At 44.4% G+C, this 24252-nt stretch overlaps 2 protein-coding genes across 2 annotated transcripts in view; one reads left to right on the forward strand and one right to left on the reverse strand.

Annotated features, from left to right (window-relative positions):
* Window positions 1-24252, forward strand: part of LOC141113417 (E3 ubiquitin/ISG15 ligase TRIM25-like) — a 102375-nt gene that overhangs the window by 71775 nt on the left and 6348 nt on the right. The window lies entirely within an intron of this gene.
* LOC141113731 (E3 ubiquitin-protein ligase TRIM7-like) lies at window positions 8185-10167 on the reverse strand. Its single transcript, XM_073607015.1, has one exon. It carries the CDS (start codon window positions 10130-10132, stop codon window positions 8564-8566), a length of 1569 nt encoding a protein of 522 aa, XP_073463116.1. The 5' UTR covers window positions 10133-10167; the 3' UTR covers window positions 8185-8563.

A 24252-nucleotide genomic window follows, 5' to 3' on the forward strand; every position in this document is an offset into this window, starting at 1 on the left:
CTCTTTTTGCACTATATTTAGGGATGGAGGTGTTTTTTTGTTTTTTTTTTTGTTCCACTTCCACACCACATTTGGGGTTCCTAGCTCCAAGTGGCCCCGAAATACGGGGCCCCAAATTCGGTTCGGAAAATGTCATTCTCTGCTGCAGAAAAGTGCTTGACTCAGTATAAGCCGAGGGGGGCGTTTCCAGCACAAAAAAAATGTTTTGAAAAACTCGTCTTATACTGGAGTATATACGGTATCCTTGATATCCCCCTCTTTTTACCTGTTGCCGTGCAGAGCTGCCCCAGCGGGAGTTCCCTTCAGTTCTCTTCAGATCTAATTGGTCGGGGTAATGCCTCTATGAAATGTTTCAGCTGGGAATACCGCCACCTATCTACCACCATTACATTCCTTTTATATTTTAAATCCTCAAAAGTGCGACCGCCGCCAATACAAGTAAATAAAAATAAAAAATAAATAAAGAGAAATATCTCATAGTTTGTAGACGCAATAAGTTTTGTGCAAACCAATCAATATACACTTATTGGGATTTTTTTTTTTTTTTTACCAAAAATATATGTCGCAGAATACACATTGGCCTAAATTTATGAAGACATTTGTTGTTTTATTTTTTAATTTTTTTATTGGATGTTTTATAGCAGAAAGTAAAAAAATTGAAAAATAAAACAACAAATGTCTTCATAAATTTAGGCCAATGTGTATTCTGCGACATATATTTTTGGTAAAAAAAAAAAAAAAATCCCAATAAGTGTATATTGATTGGTTTGCACAAAACTTATTGCGTCTACAAACGATGAGATATTTCTCTTTATTTATTTTTTATTTTTATTTACTTGTATTGGCGGCGGTCGCACTTTTGAGGATTTAAAATATAATTTTTTTTTTTAAATTGTCTTTTTTCGTTTATAGCGCAACAAATAAAAAATAAAAAACGCAGAGGTGATCAAATACCACAAAAATAAAGTTCTATTTGTGGGAAAAAAAAGGACATACATTTTATTTGGTTACAGCGGCGCACGACCGCGCAATTGTCAGCTAACCACTTGCCGTCATTACACTGCGGCAGATCGGCTCTATTGCGCGAATCGCCTTAGGTGTATGTCGCTTTGTGCAATAGATACAGTGGGCGCGTGCGCTCCCTCGGCACGCCGCCGGAGCCGATGCGCATGGCCGGCAGCCGCGATATCCGCCGGTCACCCGCGATCGCTCCACAGAGAGTCAATGTAAACAAACAGATCCCCGTTCTGACAGGGGAGGAGAGAGAGATCTGCTGTTCCTAGTGATTAGGAACAGCGATCTCTCTCCTCCTCCAGTCAGTCCCCTCCCCCCCCACAGTTAGAATCACCTCCCAAGGAACACATTTAACCCCTTGGTCGCCCCCTAGATTTAACCCCTTTCCTGCCAGTGACATTTACACAGTAATCAGTGCATTTTTATAGCACTGATCCCTGTATAAATGTCAGTGGTCCCAAAAAAGTGTCAAAAGTGTCCGATTTGTCCGCCGCAATGTCACAGTCCTGCTAAAAATTGCTGATCACCACCAATACTAGTAAAAAAAAAATAATAATAATAAAAAATGTCATAAATCTATCCCATAGTTTTGCAATTTTTTATTAAAAATATGTAGAAGAATACATATCGGCCTAAACTGATGAAGAAATTTGTTTTTTTACATTTGTTTTTTTTTTAGATATTTATTATAACAAATAGTAAAAGATATTGTTTGTTTTTTTTTTTCAAAATTGTCTTTTTTTTTTTGTTTATAGCGCAAAAAAAAATGCAGAGGTGATCAAATACCACTAAAAGAAATCTCTATTTGTGGGGAAAAAAAGGACGTCAATTTTGTTTATGTACAACGTCGCACGACCGCACAATTGTCAGTTAAACCATGCGGTGCCGTATCGCAAAAAAATGACCTGGTCATGAAGGGGGGAGGGGGTAAATCTTCCGGAGGTCAAGTGGCTAAAACAGGCAGCGAGGAGACGACAAAACGCCACCCAACCACCTTTCAAAAATGCCTCTGAGTGCCCCGCGCATGCGCAGTGCGATTTTCTGTTGCTGCGGATGAGCACAAAGGTTATGTATAGATTGGATATATTTTTTATATAAAGGTGAACTAACCCTTTAAACGAACTGGAATTTTAGAAAGACGTTTCATTATTCAATTTCTGAGACAAATATTTCTCCAATAAAAAAATAAATTAAACTAAACGATGAAATAAATAACAAAGATGGTAGGATCCCATAATCAGTGGAACCTCGGATTACAAGTATAATCCGTTCCAGGAGAATGCTCGTAATCCAAAGTACTCGCAAATCAAAGCGAGTTTTCCCATTGAAGTCAATGGAAACGAAAATAATTTGTTCCGCATTGACTTCAATGGGATGCAATACCGCATGCAACCAGAGGCAGAGGGGGGGCGCCGGAGAGCCTCGGAAACGGCCGAGCAGAGCCGAAAGTCGCCGATCGCAGCTGTTCGGAAATGCACGGAAAGGCCCAAGGACCCTTCGGCTGACCTCGGCAAACCTCAGAAAGACTTCCTACCCGAGATTTGCCGAGGTCAGCCGAAGTGTCCTCGGGCCTTTCCGTGCATTTCCGAACAGCTGCGATCGGCGACTTTCGGCTCTGCTTGGCTCCAGCGCCCCCCCCACCTCAGGCCAAACGCGGTACTGCACACCACTTTGGCCTGAATCGCGCTCGTTTTGCGAGACAACACTCGCAAACCAAGTTACGATTTTTAAAAATAAAGCGCTCGTATTGCGAAGCGCTCGTTAACTGCGTTACTCGCAAACCAGAGGTTCCACTTTATACCATAAATAATAATTCCCTCTAGGAAGGTTCCAGTCATCCCGGCACAAGGAGACACAGATTTCCAGGTATAAAGTGAAGACTTTTATTAAAAGAAGGGGAGTAAAAATCAGAAACACGAGATCAGATTTCTATATCACACATTATTTTAGAGCAGGGAAAGATCCTGAGGACAGGAAACAGGAAATTAGGGGAAATCTCTCCAGATTGAGGCAGTAGCTGAGAGAGCAGAGCTCTCCCTCCAGCAGCTGAAAGCTGGTCTCTCCCCCCCTCTGCCTGCTACCAGCTTTTAGCTGCTGGAGAAAGAGACACACAGAGCACAACATACAGGGATATACAATGTAATACTGACACATAATCACACACATAGGTTGGACTTGATGGACTTGTGTCTTTTTTCGACCTCACCTACTATGTAACTATGTAACAGACACAGCTCTGTAATTGTCGTCCCTCACTGATCCCCCCCTCCCTGTGCCGATCCCCCCTCCCTAGGCGGGTCCCCCCTCAATGTGCGGATCCCCCCTCCCTGTGCCGATCCCCCCTCCCTGTGCCGATCCCCCCTCCCTATGCAGATCCCCCCTCCCTATGCGGATCCCCCCTCAATGTGCGGATCCCCCCTCCCTGTGCCGATCCCCCCTCCCTGTGCCGATCCCCCCTCCCTATGCGGATCCCCCCTCCCTATGCGGATCCCCCCTCAATGTGCGGATCCCCCCTCCCTGTGCCGATCCCCCCTCCCTGTGCCGATCCCCCCTCCCTATGCGGATCCCCCCTCCCTATGCGGATCCCCCCTCAATGTGCGGATCCCCCCTCCCTGTGCCGATCCCCCCTCCCTGTGCGGATCCCCCCTCCCTATGCGGATCCCCCCTCCCTGTGCGGATCCCCCCTCAATGTGCGGATCCCCCCTCCCTGTGCCGATCCCCCCTCCCAGTGCCGATCCCCCCTCCCTATGCGGATCCCCCCTCCCAGTGCCGATCCCCCCTCCCAGTGCTGGCTCCAATGTTATCGTTGCTCGGTGAGTTTGTTACCTTTGTAACTTTGTTTCTCTCCCTCATCTTTCCTGTATCTCTGATCCCGGAGCTCCAATTGCCCAGCCTGTATATTTTTTGTCCCCCCCCCCCCGGGTTGTCTGTACGGGACCCCACCATTTCTATCAGCAGCCCTGCATGTCTCCCCACTAGTAAAAGCCCCTCCCCCCCACACTGTGAGTAAGCACTGACTAGGCACACAGTTAACCCTTTAATCGCCCCCTGATGTTAACCACTTCCCAGCCAGTGTCATTAGTACAGTGACAGTGCATATTTGTAGCACTGATCACTGCATTGGTGTTGCTGGTCCCCAAAAATTGTCAAAAGAGTCAGTTAGTTTCCGATTTCTCTGCCGCAATATCGCAATCATGCTATAAGTCACTGACCACCGCCATTACTAGTAAAACAAAAAGAAAGAAATAAATAAAAATTCCATAAATCTATCCCATAGTTTGTAGAAGCGATACATTTTGTGCAAACCAATCAATAGACGCTTATTGGGATTTTTTTACCAAAAACATATTGGGCTAAATTGATGAAGATATATATATATATATATATATATATATATATATTTTTTTTTTTTTTTTTTTTTAATTCTGTATTTTTTTTTGTTTATAGCGCAAAAAAATAAAAACCGCAGAGGTGACCAAATAGCACCAAAAGAAAACTCTATTTGTGGGTACATCGTCGCACGACCGCGCAATTGTCAGTTAAAGTAACGCAGTGCCGTATCGCAAAAAATGGCCTGGTCAGGAAGGGGAGTAAATCTTACGGAGACAAATTAAAATGATACAGAACTAGTGCGCACAACCAGAATCTCACAAAATCAAGGGTACTAGAGTAAAGATTAGAGAAGCTGCCAACATAAGAGGTGGCCTCACCCACCCTAATAGATAATGTATTAAAGGTAAAAATTATGTGGCGCTAATCAAAATTTACCACTTGATATAAATCTCAAACTAAAGAAATCTTAATGCTTCCTTACTGCTCAATACTCAAAAAACTCTCTTGATGGACAATACTTACTTCTCCCATTAGGGGGCAACCAAATCAACAAAACTATTAAATACTGGTAAATAAACCAAAATAAAATATATATATATCATCCAATAACTCAAGTGTTCCTCAATCAGACTGTGTAAAACTGTGACCAACGGTGCTTTTAAACACCGACACAATAGATGAAAATAAACAGTTCCTCAAAGTGTGTCATACATTGTGCATAATTTTCTCCAGCTTAATAAATAAAAATAAAAATAATTTCCTACACAAAATAAATAATGCTGATGGATAGATGATATCAAAGCAACTGTGATGCAATAATAAATATAAAAGTGCAACTCTATATCACATATATATATATACAAAGTGATCAAGTGCAAAAAAGTGACATTAGTGCAGAGCCGTGCATATATACAGATCTGACTCTGAAATAGACTCCCAAAATCCAACTTCTCTATCCTCCTAAAATTATAGTATAATGAAGATACAAAAAAGAAAAAAACTGTGACAGTAAACTGTGATCAAGTCCAAAACTAATGCTTCATGCAATGTGATTCATAATGTCCATACAGATGGTTAATATTAACATGCCAGTAGCGTGACTTTGTGCTGGATTCATTCACTTGAAAAGTAGGTGCAGCACACAGGTGTTTCCCCCAGCCTCTCACCTCTATCAGCGGCCCCCAATGGGCCAAGTCAGGCAGATAGTTAATATTCCTCTGTCAGGGATGATGCTCCAACAGCCGTCCCCCTCTTCCAAAGGGTATGCGTGGGTCAGACTCTCTATCTAGTCACCAGCGCTCCCACCGACCCCAGAATAACAATGATCTTATAAGTATTTTTTAGGTGTCACTTCCTAAGTCACCACTAGATGGCATTAGTGGAAGGAAGGTTATAGTTTATATTGTGATTTTTTATATACACAATTTTTGCATAGTATCTATGTGTTATTATCTTAAAATGAATGTTCACTTGGATTAATGATGGATGAAGCAGCACTGATAATGTACAATCAAGAGTATTTAGGAAGTGGATCGTAAATGAATACACATGATTGATTTTAACTATGTTGACATCGTTGCCATGACGGCGGCACTGTTATAAGCTGGCGAACAGGCACCGGACTCCTCATCCCTTTGATAAAGTCACGTGGTGTGACGCAACGCGTCAGGGTAGGAGGAGCCAGGTGCCGACGCTTCCCGGGGACGGCCGTACCCGGAAGCCTGATTGTTTCTGCTGCAATTTCGTTAACAGTTTCAGTTTTTAATGTAAGTTACTACTTTTTATCAATAAACTTGTATTGGAATTACTTCACTATGGAAGCATCTCCTTCTTCATTGTTATTCTGGGGTCGGTGGGAGCGCTGGTGACTAGATAGAGAGTCTGACCCACGCATACCCTTTGGAAGAGGGGGACGGCTGTTGGAGCATCATCCCTGACAGAGGAATATTAACTATCTGCCTGACTTGGCCCATTGGGGGCCGCTGATAGAGGTGAGAGGCTGGGGGAAACACCTGTGTGCTGCACCTACTTTTCAAGTGAATGAATCCAGCACAAAGTCACGCTACTGGCATGTTAATATTAACCATCTGTATGGACATTATGAATCACATTGCATGAAGCATTAGTTTTGGACTTGATCACAGTTTACTGTCACAGTTTTTTTCTTTTTTGTATCTTCATTATACTATAATTTTAGGAGGATAGAGAAGTTGGATTTTGGGAGTCTATTTCAGAGTCAGATCTGTATATATGCACGGCTCTGCACTAATGTCACTTTTTTGCACTTGATCACTTTGTATATATATATATGTGATATAGAGTTGCACTTTTATATTTATTATTGCATCACAGTTGCTTTGATATCATCTATCCATCAGCATTATTTATTTTGTGTAGGAAATTATTTTTATTTTTATTTATTAAGCTGGAGAAAATTATGCACAATGTATGACACACTTTGAGGAACTGTTTATTTTCATCTATTGTGTCGGTGTTTAAAAGCACCGTTGGTCACAGTTTTACACAGTCTGATTGAGGAACACTTGAGTTATTGGATGATATATATATATTTTATTTTGGTTTATTTACCAGTATTTAATAGTTTTGTTGATTTGGTTGCCCCCTAATGGGAGAAGTAAGTATTGTCCATCAAGAGAGTTTTTTGAGTATTGAGCAGTAAGGAAGCATTAAGATTTCTTTAGTTTGAGATTTATATCAAGTGGTAAATTTTGATTAGCGCCACATAATTTTTACCTTTAAATCTTACGGAGGTCAAGTGGTTCATTTCGGATTAATTTGTTAGCCCCGGAAGGATTTACCCCCCTAATGACCAGGCCATCTCTGCGTTACTTTAACCGACAATTGCGCGGTCGTGTGACGTTGCACCCAAACAAAATTGATGCCTTTTTTCCCCACACAAATAGAGATTTCTTTTGGTGGTATTTTATCACCTCTGCAATTTTTTATTTTTTTGCTCTATGAACAAAAAAAGAGCAACAATTGTAAAAAAAAAAAAAAAAAAAAAAAAAACAATATTTTTTACTTTTTGCTATAAAATATCCAATAAAAAAATGTTTTGAAGCCAATACGTATTCTGCTACATATTTTTGGTAAAAAAAAAAAAAAAAATCCCAATAAGGGTCTATTGATTGTAGATGCGATAACTTTTGCGCAAACCAAAGTAGGGGAAAAAATGTAGGTACTTTTTTTTATTATTGGTTTTACTAGTAATGGCGGCGATTTGCGATTTTTAGCGGGACTGCGAAATTGCTGCGGACAAATCTGACACTAACTGACACTTTTTGGTGACCAGTGACACCAATACAGTGATCAGTGCTAAAAAAAAAATGCATTGATTACTGTATAAATGGCACTGGCAGGGAAGGGGGTTAACACTAGGGGGCGATCAAGGGGTTCAGTGTTCCCTAGTGTGTGTTCTAACTGTCAGGGGGGAGGGGACTGACTGGGAGAAGAGAGAGATCGCTGTTCCTGATAACTAGGAACAGCAGATCTCTCTCTCCTCCCCTGTCAGAACGGGGATCTGCCTTGTTGACATTGACAGATCCCCGTTCTGCCTCTGTGGAGCGATCGCAGGTGGCTGGCAGACATCGCTGGCCACGTGCATCGGCTCCGGCGCCGCATTTGCGCCCCCCTGTATCTATTACATGAAATGACACACAGTTACGTCGTTTCGCGCAATAGAGCCGACCTGCCGCCGTATATATACAGTGGCTGATTAGCATGTGGTTAAGTTAATAATAGCGCTTCGTCATATCGTTATATTAGAATGATTCATTTTCAGTTATTTTGGATTTTGGATTTTGTTTTATATATTCGGATTCGGTTAGTATATTCGCCATTTTCTAATTGATAAGAATTTTGGAAGACTGCTATATTTGTTCTATTCTATTCTATTTTGTTCTATTCGATTTTTTTCTATTGATCTCTTATTTCACTTTTATACCTTACTTTACTTGTTGCAAAATGTTTCCATTTCATATTCAAATTCTTTTTCTAATTCAAATTCATTATCAAATATATAGAATTCATTATTTAGTTACGTTAGTTAAATTCATTATAATTTATTTCTAATTCATTGAAATTCGCTACTATGGTCATTCAGAAATTCGGATACATCCGAATCTCCAAAAAGAAAAATGTATCCGAATTTCGATTCATAACGAAACAAATTGCACATGTCTAGTTAGTAGAAGTATCAGCTTGTTATGCGGACCCAGGCCTTGCCCCCCATTACATAGAGCGCACCAAGAAGGGGCTCCTTGAAGGTGGTGGTGAAGGTGTATAAATGTCTGATAGGGTCACCCAACTCATAAAAGGACAGCTGGCCGGCCTCGTAATCCAGACAGACCCGGAACTTCCGACCTGAGATTTTCCGATCTAGCGGGAAGTCTCTACCCTGGTGCCTCACGGCGTGATTCCCGTAAAGCGTGCGCAAACACCAGGACTTGTCGTTATCTCCAATGGCTGATTCGGCGCCTTCTCTTCCAACACTGGGATATGTTATTCCGAACCTCCAACCCCCCGACTCACTTGTCAGAACTTCCCAATAATGTCTGCCGGAGCTGAAACTTTGCTTGGTTACAACTTGGCACTTCTGAAATCTCAGGGGCGTCTCCGGGCGATCTTCCTCTTGCTTGGTTAAGATGGCGCCTTTCAAGTCGGCTGAGATTTTTACATTATTGGCCGCCGTGGCCTCGTCCAGAAGAAGACCCAAGGCTTCTTGAGAGTGCAGTCTTCCTTTTATAACCGTAACAATGTCAGATAGGCCTACGAGTAACATCTCGGAGATCTTATCCTCGTCCAGATGACCTTCATTATGGATCTGTTGCTCGTTTCTCTCTCTGTCCTCCGGGTCTTCTTCCTCACCATAGTCAGTGAGTTGCTCCTCTAAGATTGTTATTGAGTCTTTCTTGGTACATAGCTCCTCAATAAATGTCATGTTTCTACACAGCTCGTCCTTCTCTGCTTCCACCTGCTGGATCTGACCAGAGACCAACATCATAAACTTCTCTTCATGTCCAAAGATCTCACTCAGGACTCTCGTTTCGAGATCTCCCAGCTGCCTTGAAATGTCTTTGAATAAGGCAGAGACCCTCTTCATTTCACCGGCTGTTTTTCCTTGGACCTCCCTCTTGCGTTCCTGGAGTTCCTCGAGTTTTTCCTCCATTTCTGCTTTTCTTGAGGTCAGCTTCTCCAGGATATTCCTTAGTGTCGTCTTCTTTTTCTCCGATGCTTCGTCTATCCGTTCCACCTGGTGTCCTCTGTGTTGGCCAGTAAGGCAGACGGCACAGATACAGACGGAGTCATCGGTACAATAATATTTAAAGATCTTTTTGTGGACGGAGCAATTTTTGGCCTTCAGGCCTACGGAAGGCTCTGCCAAAGTATGTTCTGGTGCCTTGCTGTGGATAGTAAGGTGGGTCTCGCACAGCAAAGCATCGCAGTGCAGGCAAGATTTAACAGCAGGTACCTGAGAGTCAGTGCAGAACGTGCAGAACATCCCAGAGTGGTCTTCAGCTGGCTGAGCAGACAGGAAACGTTCTGCTATGTTGCGGAGAGTTATGTTCCTGTACAGAGCAGAGCGATCCAGGAACTCTTGTCTGCAGTCCGGGCAAGTGTAAACCCCGGAGCTCTCCTGAGTATCCAGAACCAGATCTATGCAGACCTGGCAGAAGTTGTGTCCACATCTCAGCGTTACAGGATCTGTATAAACCTCCAGACAGATGGAGCAGTGCAGCTCTTCTCTCAGCTCTGCAGACGCCATTTTTGCTGTAATTGACTGAGAACGAAAGTGAAAGTTTTCCCTCCTCCCAAAAAAAAAAAAACGCAGCATCATCCTCAACTCCGGACCTCCTCTAAGTTAACTCTTTTCTCTGTTTTGTAGCCGGTATAGGGAATCATGTAAACCGCATGTCTGATGAAGGTGCATTAGGTATCCACTTCAGCACCAGAAGGTTTTACCCCCCCCCCCTTATGACCAGGCCATTTTTGCTATTTAGCCCTGCGCTACTTTTGCATGGTCATACAACATTGTACACAAACCAAATTTATGTCATTTTTTTTCACGCAATTCTCTATTTGTTTTTTATTTGATTTTGATGTATTCGATTTCTTTTGGTGGTATTTCATCACCACTGGGGTTTTTGTTTTTTTTTATTTATATAAAAGAAAAAAAAAAGGCTGACAATTTTGAAAAGAAAAAAAAAAAAAAAGAAAGAAAAAAGACCAACAATAAAAAAAGAAAAAAAAAAAAATAAATAATTTTTACTTTCTGCTATAAAACATATCCCATAACATTTTAAAAAAAAAATCGCTTAATACATTTTTTACCGAAATGTATTCTTCTACATGAAAAAAAAATCCTAATAAGTGTATATTGATTGGTTTGTGGGATCTATACTGGAATTTTTATAATTTTTTTTTTTTTATATACTAGTAATGGCGGCGATCAGTGGGGGCTGCAATATTGCAGAGGACAATCTGACACTTACTGACACTTTGTGGGGAACCAGTGACACTAATACAGTGCTTAGTGCTAAAAATATGCACTGTCACTGTACTAATGACACTGACTGGGAAGGGGTTAAACATCAGCACTGAGCTACTTTTGCGCGGTCATGCAACACTGTACACAAACAAAATTTATATAATTTTTTTCACACAAATGGAGATTTCTTTTGGTGGTATTTGATCACCACTGGGTTGTTGTTTTTTTTATTATTATATAAAAGATAAAACAAGGCTGACAATTTTGAAAAGAAAAAAAAAAACAACATTTTTTACTTTCTGCTATAAAACATATCCCATAATTTTTTTTTAAAAGTCAGATCTTGTAATACATTTTTTACTGAAATGTATTCTTCTACAAAAATAGAAAATCCTAATAAGTGTATATTGATTGGTTTGTGGGATATATACTGGAGTTTTTATAATTTCTTTTTTTTTATTTAGTAATGGCGGCGATCAGTGGGGGCTGCAATATTGTGGAGGACAATCTGACACTTTGTGGGGAACCAGTGACACTAATACAGTGCTCAGTGCTAAAAATATGCACTGTCACTGTACTACTAGCTGGGAAGGGGCGATCAAAGGGTTAAATGTGTGCAATGTTAATGGGGTTTACTATGTGTACTGCTTTGACTAAGGGATGTGATTGCTATTGTTTGGTTTATGTGAAAGTTAAAGTATCTCACAAAAGTGAGTACACCCCTCAGTGACATTTGTGTAAATCTTTTCTTCTATCAGTTTCAGGGTCTTGGCAATCTTCTTATAGCCTAGGCCATCTTTATGTAGAGCAACAATTCTTTTTTCCAGATCCTCAGAGAGTTCTTTGCCATGAGGGGGCCCTGCACCATTTTGGTGCGAATGCGATGCAATTTTAGCCTTACATTTTGTAGGGCTGAATTCGCATCGCACAGACATCGCTTGAGATCTGCACAGCGATGTGGTGCGAATTGCATGCGACGTCTGGGATCGCACAAGTGTGAACCCGGGCCGGAGAGTCCATCAGGTGTTTATAATGAACCAGACCCTCCCATTCAGAATCAGTCTGTTATAAACAGCGATTTCTTCAGAGCAACAGAAGGTCGGAATCTGCTACAAAGTTTGTTAAAATCCCTGCAATGTACAGAGATCTCCCCCGGGAGGGGATTCTTTTTCTCTAAACAAAAGTGAAGTTACTCTTTAAAGGGGTTGTAACCCCCCCCCCCCCCCATGCATCCTTTGCATTAAGGTGAAAAAACACCTGGCAGCCCCCCGTTTTACTTACCTGAGCCCCGTATTTCCCCGCGCTCTCCCTCTCTCCACGGGGTCCCGGCTCTTGATTGGGTAGATTGATAGCAGCGCAGCCATTGGCTTCCGCTGCTGTCAATCAAATCCAATGACGCGGACGCTGGGGGGGGGGGGGGCGGGGCCGAGTCCGGCATTTGTTTCTATGGATGCAAATGCTGGACTCGGGAGCGCGCCCGCAAGGTAACCCCCTCGGGAGAGCGCTTCTCCTAGGGGGTTATGTGATGCGAGGAGCCGCAAGAGCCGCCGGGGGGACCCCAGAAATGGATGTTCGGGGCCACGCAAGTGGTTAGAACTTCTGCCAGGCAGCACTTCTTCGCGTTCAAATCCAACCCACGACACCACCTGCCTGGAGTTTGCATGTTCTCCCTGTACCTGTGTGGGTTTCCTCCGGGTACTCCGGTTTCCTCCCACACTACAAAGACATGCTGATAGGTTCAGAGACGTACCTAGAGCATTTAGCACCTGGGGCGGATCCTATATCTTGCACCCCCTCCCCCCCCAGGTGGCGCACCGCACATAGACATGCTGACGGTAGTGCCTCCACGCACTGCGGGCCTGGAACCCGGAAGAGTCCTCCTGCCTCTGCTCCCCTGGGCAGCCAGGCCTCTCCGCTCCCTCTGCAAGGACGACACCGGCTGACCCGAGGATTGTCATCGGCGCCAGACAGAAATACATGTAACTGGCAGTGGCGTCACTGGGGTTGGTGTCACCTGGTGCAGTAAAACATGGTGCCCCCCCCCCCCCAAAAAAAATTTTTTTTTCCTGTTTTCTGAATGTGCGCCAAAGATGCAGCATGCGGGACTTTTGGTGCACCTTCAGAAAATGCAGAAAAAACGCACAACCTAATAGGAATCTATAGGATTACAGCTATAACTGCGGGTAAAATGTAGGAAGACCCACTTTACATTACACACCCCCGGTACCTCTGGACCCCTTTACATTACACAGCCCCCACACCTCTGGACCACTTTACATTACACAGCCCCCATACCTCGGGACCCCTTTACATTACACAGCCCCCACACCTCTGGAACCCTTTAAATTACACGGCCCCCACACCTCTGGAACCCTTTACATTACACAGCCCCTTTACTTCTGGACCCCTTTACATTACACAGTCCCCATACCTCTGGACCACTTTACATTACACAGCCCCCACACCTCTGGAATCCTTTACATTACACAGCCCCCATACCTCGGGACCCTATTACATTACACAGCCCCCACACCTCTGGAACCCTTTAAATTACACGGCCCCCACACCTCTGGAACCCTTTACATTACACAGCCCCTTTACTTCTGGACCCCTTTACATTACACAGTCCCCATACCTCTGGAATCCTTTACATTACACAGCCCCCATACCTCGGGACCCTATTACATTACACAGCCCCCACGCCTCTGGACCACTTTACATTACACAGCCCCCACACCTCTGGAATCCTTTACATTACACAGCCCCTGCACCTCTGGAACCCTTCACATTAAACAGCCCCTGCACCTCTGGACCCCTTTACATTACACAGCCCCCACACCTCTGGAACACTTTACATTACACAGCCCCCACACCTCTGGAACCCTTTAAATTACACAGCCCCCACACCTCTGGACCCCTTTACATTACACAGCCCCCTTACCTCTGGACCCCTTTACATTACACAGTCCCCATACCTCTGGAACCCTTTACATTACACAGCCCCTGCACCTCTAGACCACTTTACATTACACAGCCCCCACACCTCTGGAACCCTTTACATTACACAGCCCCACACCTCTGGACCACTTTACATTACACGGCCCCCATACCTCTGGACCCCTTTACATTACACAGCCCCCACACCTCTGGAACCCTTTACATTACACAGCCCCTGCACCTCTGGACCACTTTACATTACACAGCCCCCGCACCTCTGGACCCCTTTACATTACACAGCCCCCGCACCTCTGGACCCCTTTACATTACACAGCCCCTATACCTCTGGACCCCTTTACATTGCACAGCCCCCATACCTCATTACCCCTTAACATTACACAGACCCCACACCTCTGGACCCCTTTACATTACACAGCTCCGCACTTCTGGACCCCTTTACATTACACAGCCCCCGCACCTCAGGGCCCCTTTACATTACACAGCCCCCACACCTCTGGAACCCCTGCTACTGCCAGTGGCATCACTGGGGTTGGTGTCACCTGGTGCAGTAAAACATTTTTTCACCTCCCCCCACCCAAAAATAATAATTTTCCTGTTTTCTGAATGTGCGCCAAAGATGCAGCATGCGGGACTTTTGGTGCGCCTTCAGAAAATGCAGAAAAAATGCACAACCCAATAGAAATCTATAGGACTACAGCTATAACTGCGGGTAAAATGTAGGAAGACCCACTTTACATTACACACCCCCGGTACCTCTGGACCCCTTTACATTACACAGCCCCCACACCTCTGGACCACTTTACATTACACAGCCCCCATACCTCGGGACCCCTTTACATTACACAGCCCCCACACCTCTGGACCCCTTTACATTACACAGCCACCTTACCTCTGGACCCCTTTACATTACACAGTCCCCATACCTCTGGACCACTTTACATTACACAGCCCCCATACTTCGGGACCCCTTTACATTACACAGCCCCCACACCTCTGGAACACTTTACATTACACAGCCCACACACCTCTGGAACCCTTTAAATTACACAGTCCCCATACCTCTGGACCACTTTACATTACACAGTCCCCATACCTCTGGACCACTTTACATTACACAGCCCCCATACCTCGGGACCCCTTTACATTACACAGCCCCCACACCTCTGGAACACTTTACATTACACAGCCCCCACACCTCTGGAACCCTTTACATTACACAGCCCCTGCACCTCTGGACCACTTTACATTACACAGCCCCCCGCACCTCTGGAACCCTTTACATTACACAGCCCCCACACCTCTGGACCCCTTTACATTACACAGCCCCCATACCTCTGGACCCCTTTACATTACACAGCCCCCATACCTCATTACCCTTTACATTACACAGCCCCCATACCTCATTACCCTTTACATTACACAGCCCCCACACCTCTGGACCCCTTTACATTACACAGCTCCGCACTTCTGGACCCCTTTACATTACACAGCCCCCGCACCTCAGGGCCCCTTTACATTACACAGCCCCCACACCTCTGGAACCCCTGCTACTGCCAGTGGCATCACTGGGGTTGGTGTCACCTGGTGCAGTAAAACATTTTTTCACCTCCCCCCACCCAAAAATAATAATTTTCCTGTTTTCTGAATGTGCGCCAAAGATGCAGCATGCGGGACTTTTGGTGCGCCTTCAGAAAATGCAGAAAAAATGCACAACCCAATAGAAATCTATAGGACTACAGCTATAACTGCGGGTAAAATGTAGGAAGACCTCTTAACATTACACAGCCCCCACACCTCTGGACCCCTTTACATTACACAGCTCCCACACCTCTGGAACCCTTTACATTACACAGCCCCTGCACCTCTGGACCACTTTACATTACACAGCCCCCACACCTCTGGAACCCTTTACATTACACAGCCCCTGCACCTCTGGACCACTTTACATTACACAGCCCCTGCACCTCTGGACCACTTTACATTACAAGGCCCCCACACCTCTGGACCCTTTACATTACACAGCCCCCACACCTCTGGACCCCTTTACATTACACAGCCCCCACACTTCTGGAACCCTTCACATTACACAGCTCAGCACTTCTGGACCCCTTTACATTACACAGCCCCCACCACACCTCTGGACCCCTTTGCATTACACAGCCCCTACCGCCTGCAGTTCTGCCCCTTCCTACCTATTCAGGCATGCAGAGTGGGAGACACAGGAGAGTGGAGCAGGGAGCAGAATGGGAGAGAGAAACAGCAGCACTGAATACACAGCGGGAGCTGCCTGAGTAACCTTGCAAGTTACCAGCAGATGATTACCAGTCTATTCAGTGCTGCTGTTTCTCTCTCCCGTTCTGCCTCCTGCTCCGCTCTCCTGTGTTTAGTGAGTGGCAGACACCCCCAGTGAATAAGCGAAGCAGGCCCGCCTGACATCCCTAAGCAGCACTGGCCTGACACCCCCCGCCCAACCTGGGGCGGACTGCACCCTTCCACATGTTGGTACGCCACTGGGTAGGTTAATTGATTGGCTCCTGTTTAAAATTGGCACCAGTATACAGTGCTGGGATTAGGTCACCCAACGCCCAGGGCAAGAAATCCAAACTATGCCCCCCTCCCCCTTCATCATGTGTAAGCTTATGGGATGCTACCCCCCCCCCCCCCCCCCCACAGTCACCTACTTGTCAAAATGTCTTGTATCAGAATGAGCTCACTGGTGCCCCCTTTCATACAGTAAACCGCTGCGCCCAGGGCAGCCGTCCCTCCTGCCCACCCCTTTTCCCAACCCTGTCGGTATATATATATGTATGTATGCAAGTTAGGGACCTTCGTTTTTAAGATCCCTGAGGGCAGGGACTGATGTGAATGTACAGTATCTATATGTAAAGTGCACCATAAATTGTGGGCTCTATATAAGTACCTGTAATAAATAAATAACCAAAACTTGCCAATATTCTTCGCTAGAAACATAAAACAAAAAATACTATAACCCCATGACATGCTACCATATGCACAAGACCAAGATAGAAATAAAAAGAGGAAAAAAGACATCTAGGTACTATAAGTAACAGGGTTGTTAAAATAATCGTTTATTTTCATTATCTAACAGATTTATTTCAATTGTATCATTAGTATTATCAACATCCAACATTTTCCACATAAAATCTGCTCATGGATTAGGCCCAGCCACTGATTTCCCTCCACCCTCTACCCCTCTTCTCCACCCTCTACCTCTCTTCTCCACCCTCTACCCCAAGAGGCCAGCTATGCCCACAAGTAAACCAGCTGATGCCCGTTTTTCACAAGCTACCTCATTTATAAAAAATATATAACAGAGTGCAGCACTAAATAATATATATTCGTATTCGGAATTTCTCTCATATGCCAAGGGGGAGATTTACTAAAACTGGAGAGTGCAACATCCAGTGCAGCTGTGCATGGGAGCCAATCATTTCTAACTTCAAATCCCCCTTCCCCCTGCAGGAGACAGACGGCAATGCTCACCCACCACCTAAGACTCCCTGGCCAATAGGGGCTTCCTGATTGGCCGGGAGGAGAATGAGGAAGACAATAGCGCCCTGAGCCCACCCTTTTATGAAGCCCATTAGAGCCTCTGGCTCCAATCACATGCTTAAAAAAAAAAAAAAACCCCATTGAAATCCATGCGTCCGGTGCCCCGCACGTAGATTAGAGGCCAGACGCATGGATGGGGGGGGGGCAGCACCCCTGTGCCCCTAATGCCGCCACTGCTATTGATATACATACAGTGGGGCAAAAAAGTATTTAGTCACCACCAATTGTACAAGTTCTCCCACTTATAAAGATGAGAGAGGCCTGTAATTGTCATCATAGGTAGACCTCAACTATGAGAGACAAAATGTGGAAACAAATCCAGACAATCACATTCTCTGATTTTTGAAAGAATTTATTTGCAAATTATGGTGGAAAATAAGTATTTGGTCTCCTACAAACAAGCGAGATTTCCGGCTCTCACAGACCTGTATCTTCTTCTTGAAGAGGCTCCTCTGTCCTCCACTCATTACCTGTATTAATGGCACCTGTTTGAACTTGTTATCAGTATAAAAGACACCTGTCCACAACCTCAAACAGTCACACTCCAAACTCCACTATGGTGAAGACCAAAGAGCTGTCGAAGGACACCAGAAACAAAATTGTAGACCTGCCCCAGGCTGGGAAGACTGAATCTACAATAGGCAAGCAGCTTGGTGTGAAGAAATCAACTGTGGGAGCAATAATTAGAAAATGGAAGACATACAAGACCACTGATAATCTCCCTCGATCCGGGTCTCCACGCAAGATCTCACCCCGTGGGGTCAAAATGATCACAAGAATGGTGAGCAAAAATCCCAGAACCACACGGGGGGACCTAGTGAAAGACCTGCAGAGAGCTGGGACCAACGTAACAAAGGCTACAATCAGTAACACACTACGCCGCCAGGGACTCAGATCCTGCAGTGCCAGACGTGTCCCCCTGCTTAAGCCAGTACATGTCCGGCCCGTCTGAGGTTTACTAGAGAGCATTTGGATGATCCAGAAGAGGATTGGGAGAATGTCAGATGGTCAGATGAAACCAAAGTAGAACTGTTTGGTAGAAACACAACTCATCATGTTTGGAGGAGAGAGAATGCTGAGTTGCAACCAAAGAACACCATACCTACTGTGAAGCATGGGGGTGGCAACATCATGCTTTGGGGCTGTTTCTCTGCAAAGGGAACAGGACGACTGATCCGTGTACATGAAAGAATGAATGGGGCCATGTATCGTGAGATTTTGAGTGCAAACCTCCTCCCATCAGCAAGGGCATTGAAGATGAAACGTGGCTGGGTCTTTCAGCATGACAATGATCCCAAACACACCGCCCGGGCAACGAAGGAGTGGCTTCGTAAGAAGCATTTCAAGGTCCTGGAGTGGCCTAGCCAGTCTCCAGATCTCAACCCCATAGAAAACCTTTGGAGGGAGTTGAAAGTCCGTGTTGCCCAGCGACAGCCCCCAAAACATCACTGCTCTAGAGGAGATCTGCATGGAGGAATGGGCCAACATACCAGCAACAGTGTGTGACAACCTCGTGAAGTCTTATGCCCCGTACACACGATCGGACATCCTAGGATTTTTTCTGACGGATGTTGGCTCAAACTTGTCTTGCATACACACGGTCGCACAAAGTTGTTGGAAAATCTGATCGTTCTGAACGCGGTGACGTAAAACACGTACGTCAGGACTATAAACGGGGCAGTAGCCAATAGCTTTCGTCTCTTAATTTATTCTGAGCATGCGTGGCACTTTGTGCGTCGGATTTGTGTACACACGATCGGAATTTCTGACAACAGATTTTGTTGTCGGAAAATTTTATAGCCTGCTCTCAAACTTTGTGTGTCGGAAAATCCGATGGAAAATGTCCGCTGGAGCCCACACACGGTCGGAATTTCCGACAACAAGGTCCTATCACACATTTTCCATCGGAAAGTCCGACCGTGTGTACGCGGCATTACAGAAAACGTTTGACCTCTGTCATTGCCAACAAAGGATATATAACAAAGTATTGAGATGAACTTTTCATATTCACCAAATACTTATTTTCCACCATAATTTGCAAATAAATTCTTTCAAAAATCAGACAATGTGATTGGATTTGTTTCCACATTTTGACTCTCATAGTTGAGGTATACCTATGATGACAATTACAGGCCTCTCTCATCTTTTTTAGTGGGAGAACTTGCACAATTGGTGGCTGACTAAATACTTTTTTGCCCCACTGTATCTATAGGGTTAACTTACTAATACTGGAGAGTGCAAAATGATAACACCAAAATTAACACACCTGCTCCCCATTCACACCTGAGACCCCTTTCACACTGGGGCGCTTTGCAGGCGCTACAGCACTAAAAATAGCACCTGCAAAGCGCCCTGAAAGAGCCGCTCCTGTCTCTTCAGTGTGAAAGCCCTCAGGCTTTCACACTGGAGCGGTGTGCTGGTAGGACGGTAAAAAAAGTCCTGCTAGCAGCATCTTTGGAGCGGTGAAGGAGCGGTGTGTATACCGCTCCTCCACCACTCCTGCCTATTGAAATCAATGGGGGCAGCGCGGCTATACCGCCGGCAAAGCGCTGCTGCAGCAGCGCGGCCGAATACCCCCGCAAATACGACGGTAAAGCCGACGACGCCCCCGCCCCAGTGTGAAAGGGGCCTAAGGCTAACGATGTCACATGACACCGGGGAGGGAAAATGGCTAATTGGGCCCAATTTGGACATTTTCACTTAGGGGCGTACTGACTTTTGTTGCCAGCGGTGTAGACATTAATGGCTGTGTGTTGAGTTATTTTGAGGGGACAGAAAATGTACACTGTTATACAAGCTGTACACTCACTACTTTACATTGTAGACAAGTGTCATTTCTTTAGAAAAGAAAAGATAGAAGGAAAGATTTACACAAATGTCACTGAGGGGTGTACTTACTTTTGTCAGATACTGTATATTAAAGCTGAAGCCTTATATATATATATATATATATATATATATATATTTCATCTGCATATTTAGCTGTTTGCCAGAAATTCAGCTTTAAAATGAAAATTTGGAAACAGGGATTGCCCTATTTTCTCTCAGAATTAATTAAAGTGGAGTTCCCAGCACCTCCTGTATATCTGCTGTATTCATTTTTCACTTCCTCCTCCCTGGCCGTGGCCCATTGCATCATTTCCTGTTTGCAATGCCTTCTGGGAAGGGACGGAACTTCCTCTGACACTGCCGTTTCTATAGAAACCTGACCGGAAAGCTATTACACTGCTTGTGCTGCACTGAGCATGTGCGAGATCTGCAAGGATGAGATCCAGGAAGAAATACAGTCTGGCTTCAAATGCCCACACTTAAGATGGCCAGGGCCTGCTGTAAGTTTATAAAATAACAAACTACTGCTATAAACTAACAAAACAGAACTTAGTTTACAGACTAACTTTACTAGAATACATTAAGCTTGTGTATTATAGGGGTATTTTTATTTAAAAAGTACAATTTCGGCTGGAACACCACTTTAAGACATTTTTTAAATACAGATTCGAAAAGGTTAAAGTTGTTGATACCAGTTAAAGTAGAAAAAAATGCAAAACATTTTTTTTTTTTCATTTTAGATAAAGTAAGAGAGGGTTATTTTGACATTTTTTGTCATCGGTGTCCCATTGGGGAGATTTCCCTCCACTTCCTGTCTCATAGCCAAGACTGGAAAAGTGAAGGAATCTCAGGTTACTAGTGTCCCCATTGGAAGATTTCCCCTCTATTCCTGTCCTGGTGACAAACCAAAAGTTTGGGATTTTCTTTCACTTTCACTCGGTGACAAAAGTGAACAGGACAAATAGAGAGGATGAGTCTCCCTAATGGGGACAAAGACAGCAATAAAAACCTGACAGTTGTGCTTACCCCTTCCTAGTTCTACATTAATCACCTGGTATTTTTTTATTCCTAGCTTAGAATCCTTATCCATATACCATCATATACACACAGAGCTACATGAAGGGACTCGGTGAAGGTGGCATTGAAGGTGTGTAGATGTTGGATCGGGTCACTTAGCTCATAAAAGGATAAACGCCCAGCCCCATGATCTACATACACTCTGATTCTTTGTCCCTGCCCTAAATTTCCCGTCAATGATATTTGCCTCTGCTTACCATTATGTCTTGAAAAATAGGTGTAGCCTGCTCTATGTATACCCCAAGACTTGTTATTGGACCCAACCAACGATTTTGGCCCCTCTCGGTCTATACTGCTATAGGCCACCCCTATTATCCAGTAGTTGGCCCTCTGAGTGTCAACATCCCAGTAGCACCGTCCCCAACTTAAACTCTGCAAGCTCAAGACCTGATCATTCTGCTTGAAGCTCTGAGGACCGGTGTAGCAATTCATATTTTGGTTGTTCTTGGAAACAGATTTGTAGTCGTTTGATAACATTACACTGGCAGACACCGTATTTGCATCCAGCGTTAAATTAGTTTCTTCGTACATCTGAAGATGTTTCTTGATATCAGTCATAATATCACAGAATCCTATATGCAAAGTTTCTAAAACCAGGCCTTCATCTAATTTTCCTGCAGAACAAATTTGTTCATCTGTTATATTAGTCTCTTGTTCTTCCACCTCATCCATGTTGGTTTCACACGCTTGTAGGACACTTAAAGGGTCGGTCATTTCACAAATTTCCTCAGCAATTTCCTTGGTCAGGTCTTTCTGGGTTCTTTCCAGCTTTCGGATCAGATTGGAGACTGCTTTTAATTTCTTTTCTTCCAGTGTTGAAAGCTGAGTTAAGGCTTTCTTTTCTAACCCATCCAACTGTTCCCTGATGTTCTTCAGAACGTTGATGACTTTCCCTCTAATGTCAGCCGCGGTTTCCGGCACCATTGTCTTGCTCTTCTGTAGAACTTGAAGACTTTCCTTAGTTTTATTCTTTTTGGAGATCAGTTTTTCCAGTTCTTCCTTCAAGGTCTCTTTCATTTTAACAGCAGCCTCTGGTAGAACCTCTACTTGGTGGCCTTTGTGGTCTCCAGCAATGAAGCAAGTTGCACATATGCAGACGTTCTCATCAGAGCAGAAATACTTAAGGATCTCATTGTGGACAGAACATTTTCTGCTCTCCAAGGAGGTGGTAGGGTCCGAGAGGACATGTTCTGATGACTTGCTGTGGACTCTCACATGATTATCACACAGTGAAGCTTCACAAAGCACACAGGTTTTAACAGCCGGTACTTGAGAATGAATACAATAGTTGCAGATGATCCCGGTGTCCTCTTGCTTTGGCTGGGTAGACAAGAAGTGATCCGCTATATGACAGAGGGATATGTTCTCCTGCACCGACAGTTCCCCTTCAAATTGTTTCCTACATCTGGGACATTTGTACGTTTTAGAAGACTTCTGGGTTTCCAAGAAACTGGTGATACAGACCCGGCAGAAGCTGTGCCCACATCTCAGTGCCACCGGATCTCTGTATATGTTCAGGCAGATGGAACAATTCAGCTCATCTAGAAGTGCCACCGTATCCATTGCTGACAGCGGGAATGTGAGACGATCTGTGAAAATACGACTTTTTATCTTTTGTACAGGGCGTGTATCAATTACCATGAAAATGTACTTCTGAACTTTGCATGTAAGTTATTGATTACCCATATCGTGTAGAATAAACAGAAACGCACAAAGCAGAATAAAAATTTGACTACCTTGGGATTTATAGTCTGGGTTGCTATATGGTGATATAAAAATGTCAGTAAATATGCCACTTTTTATCTTTTTTTGTACAGGAAGTGTATCAATGTCCATAAAAATATACTTCTGATCTTTGCATGTGAGCTCTTGATTACCAATATATCGCTCTAGAGCTGCACAATAAGCAGAAAAGCAAACAAAGCGGAATAAAAATTAGGGGATTTATAGTCTGGGTTGCTACGTGGTAATGTAAAAATGCCAGTAAAATGTCACTTTTTTATGTTTTCTGCAAGGCGTGTATCAATATCCATAAAAAATTGAATTTTTCATGTGAGCTGTTGATTAACCACATAGTCCTTGAACTACAGAATAAACAGAAACACACAGAGCACAATATAAAATAGATTGTCTTGGGATGTATAGTACACTTATCACCTGTGTATGAATTAGATGGGTCCTGGAAGGCAGGTGTGTCCCCAATATTTGGGTTGTAGTCTCTTTACATTCACACTGGGACGTGGGCGGGAGGGGTGCGTTAGCGGTAAAGCCCTGCTAGTTTAAGATAACAGTCTGTAAACTTTACCTTACACATTAGCCGTGTGTGGGGAACTGTGTCCAAGTATACCACGTCCACAGCCACCCCTCTGTCCAAGTATACTACGTCCACGGTCATCCCTCTGTCCCAAGTATATCCCGTCCACAACCACCCCTCTGTCCAGGTATACCACATCCACAGCCACCCCTCTGTCCAAGTATATCACATCCACAGCCACCCCTCTGTCCAAGTATATCACATCCACAGTCACCCCTCTGTCCAAGTATACCACGTCCACAGCCACCCCTCTGTCCAAGTATACCACAGCCACCCCTCTGTCCAAGTATACCACGTCCACAGCCACCCCTCTGTCCAAGTATACCACGTCCACAGCCACCCCTCTGTCCAAGTATATCACATCCACAGTCACCCCTCTGTCCAAGTATACCACGTCCACAGCCACCCCTCTGTCCAAGTATACCACAGCCACCCCTCTGTCCAAGTATACCACGTCCACAGCCACCCCTCTGTCCAAGTATACCACGTCCACAGCCACCCCTCTGTCCAAGTATACCACGTCCACAGTCACCCCTCTGTCCAAGTATAACATGTCTACAGCCACCCCTCTGTCCAAGTATACCACATCCACAGCCACCCCTCTGTCCAAGTATACCACGTCCACAGCCACCCCTCTGTCCAAGTA

The sequence above is a fragment of the Aquarana catesbeiana genome, linkage group LG12, assembly GCF_042186555.1.
Source record: "Aquarana catesbeiana isolate 2022-GZ linkage group LG12, ASM4218655v1, whole genome shotgun sequence".
NCBI classification, from domain to species: Eukaryota; Metazoa; Chordata; class Amphibia; order Anura; family Ranidae; genus Aquarana; species Aquarana catesbeiana.

What these genes read in the sequence shown, in the direction of transcription:
- LOC141113731 (XM_073607015.1), bottom strand. Translation starts at nt 10,132, where the DNA reads ATGGCGTCTGCAGAGCTGAGAGAAGAGCTGCACTGCTCCATCTGTCTG.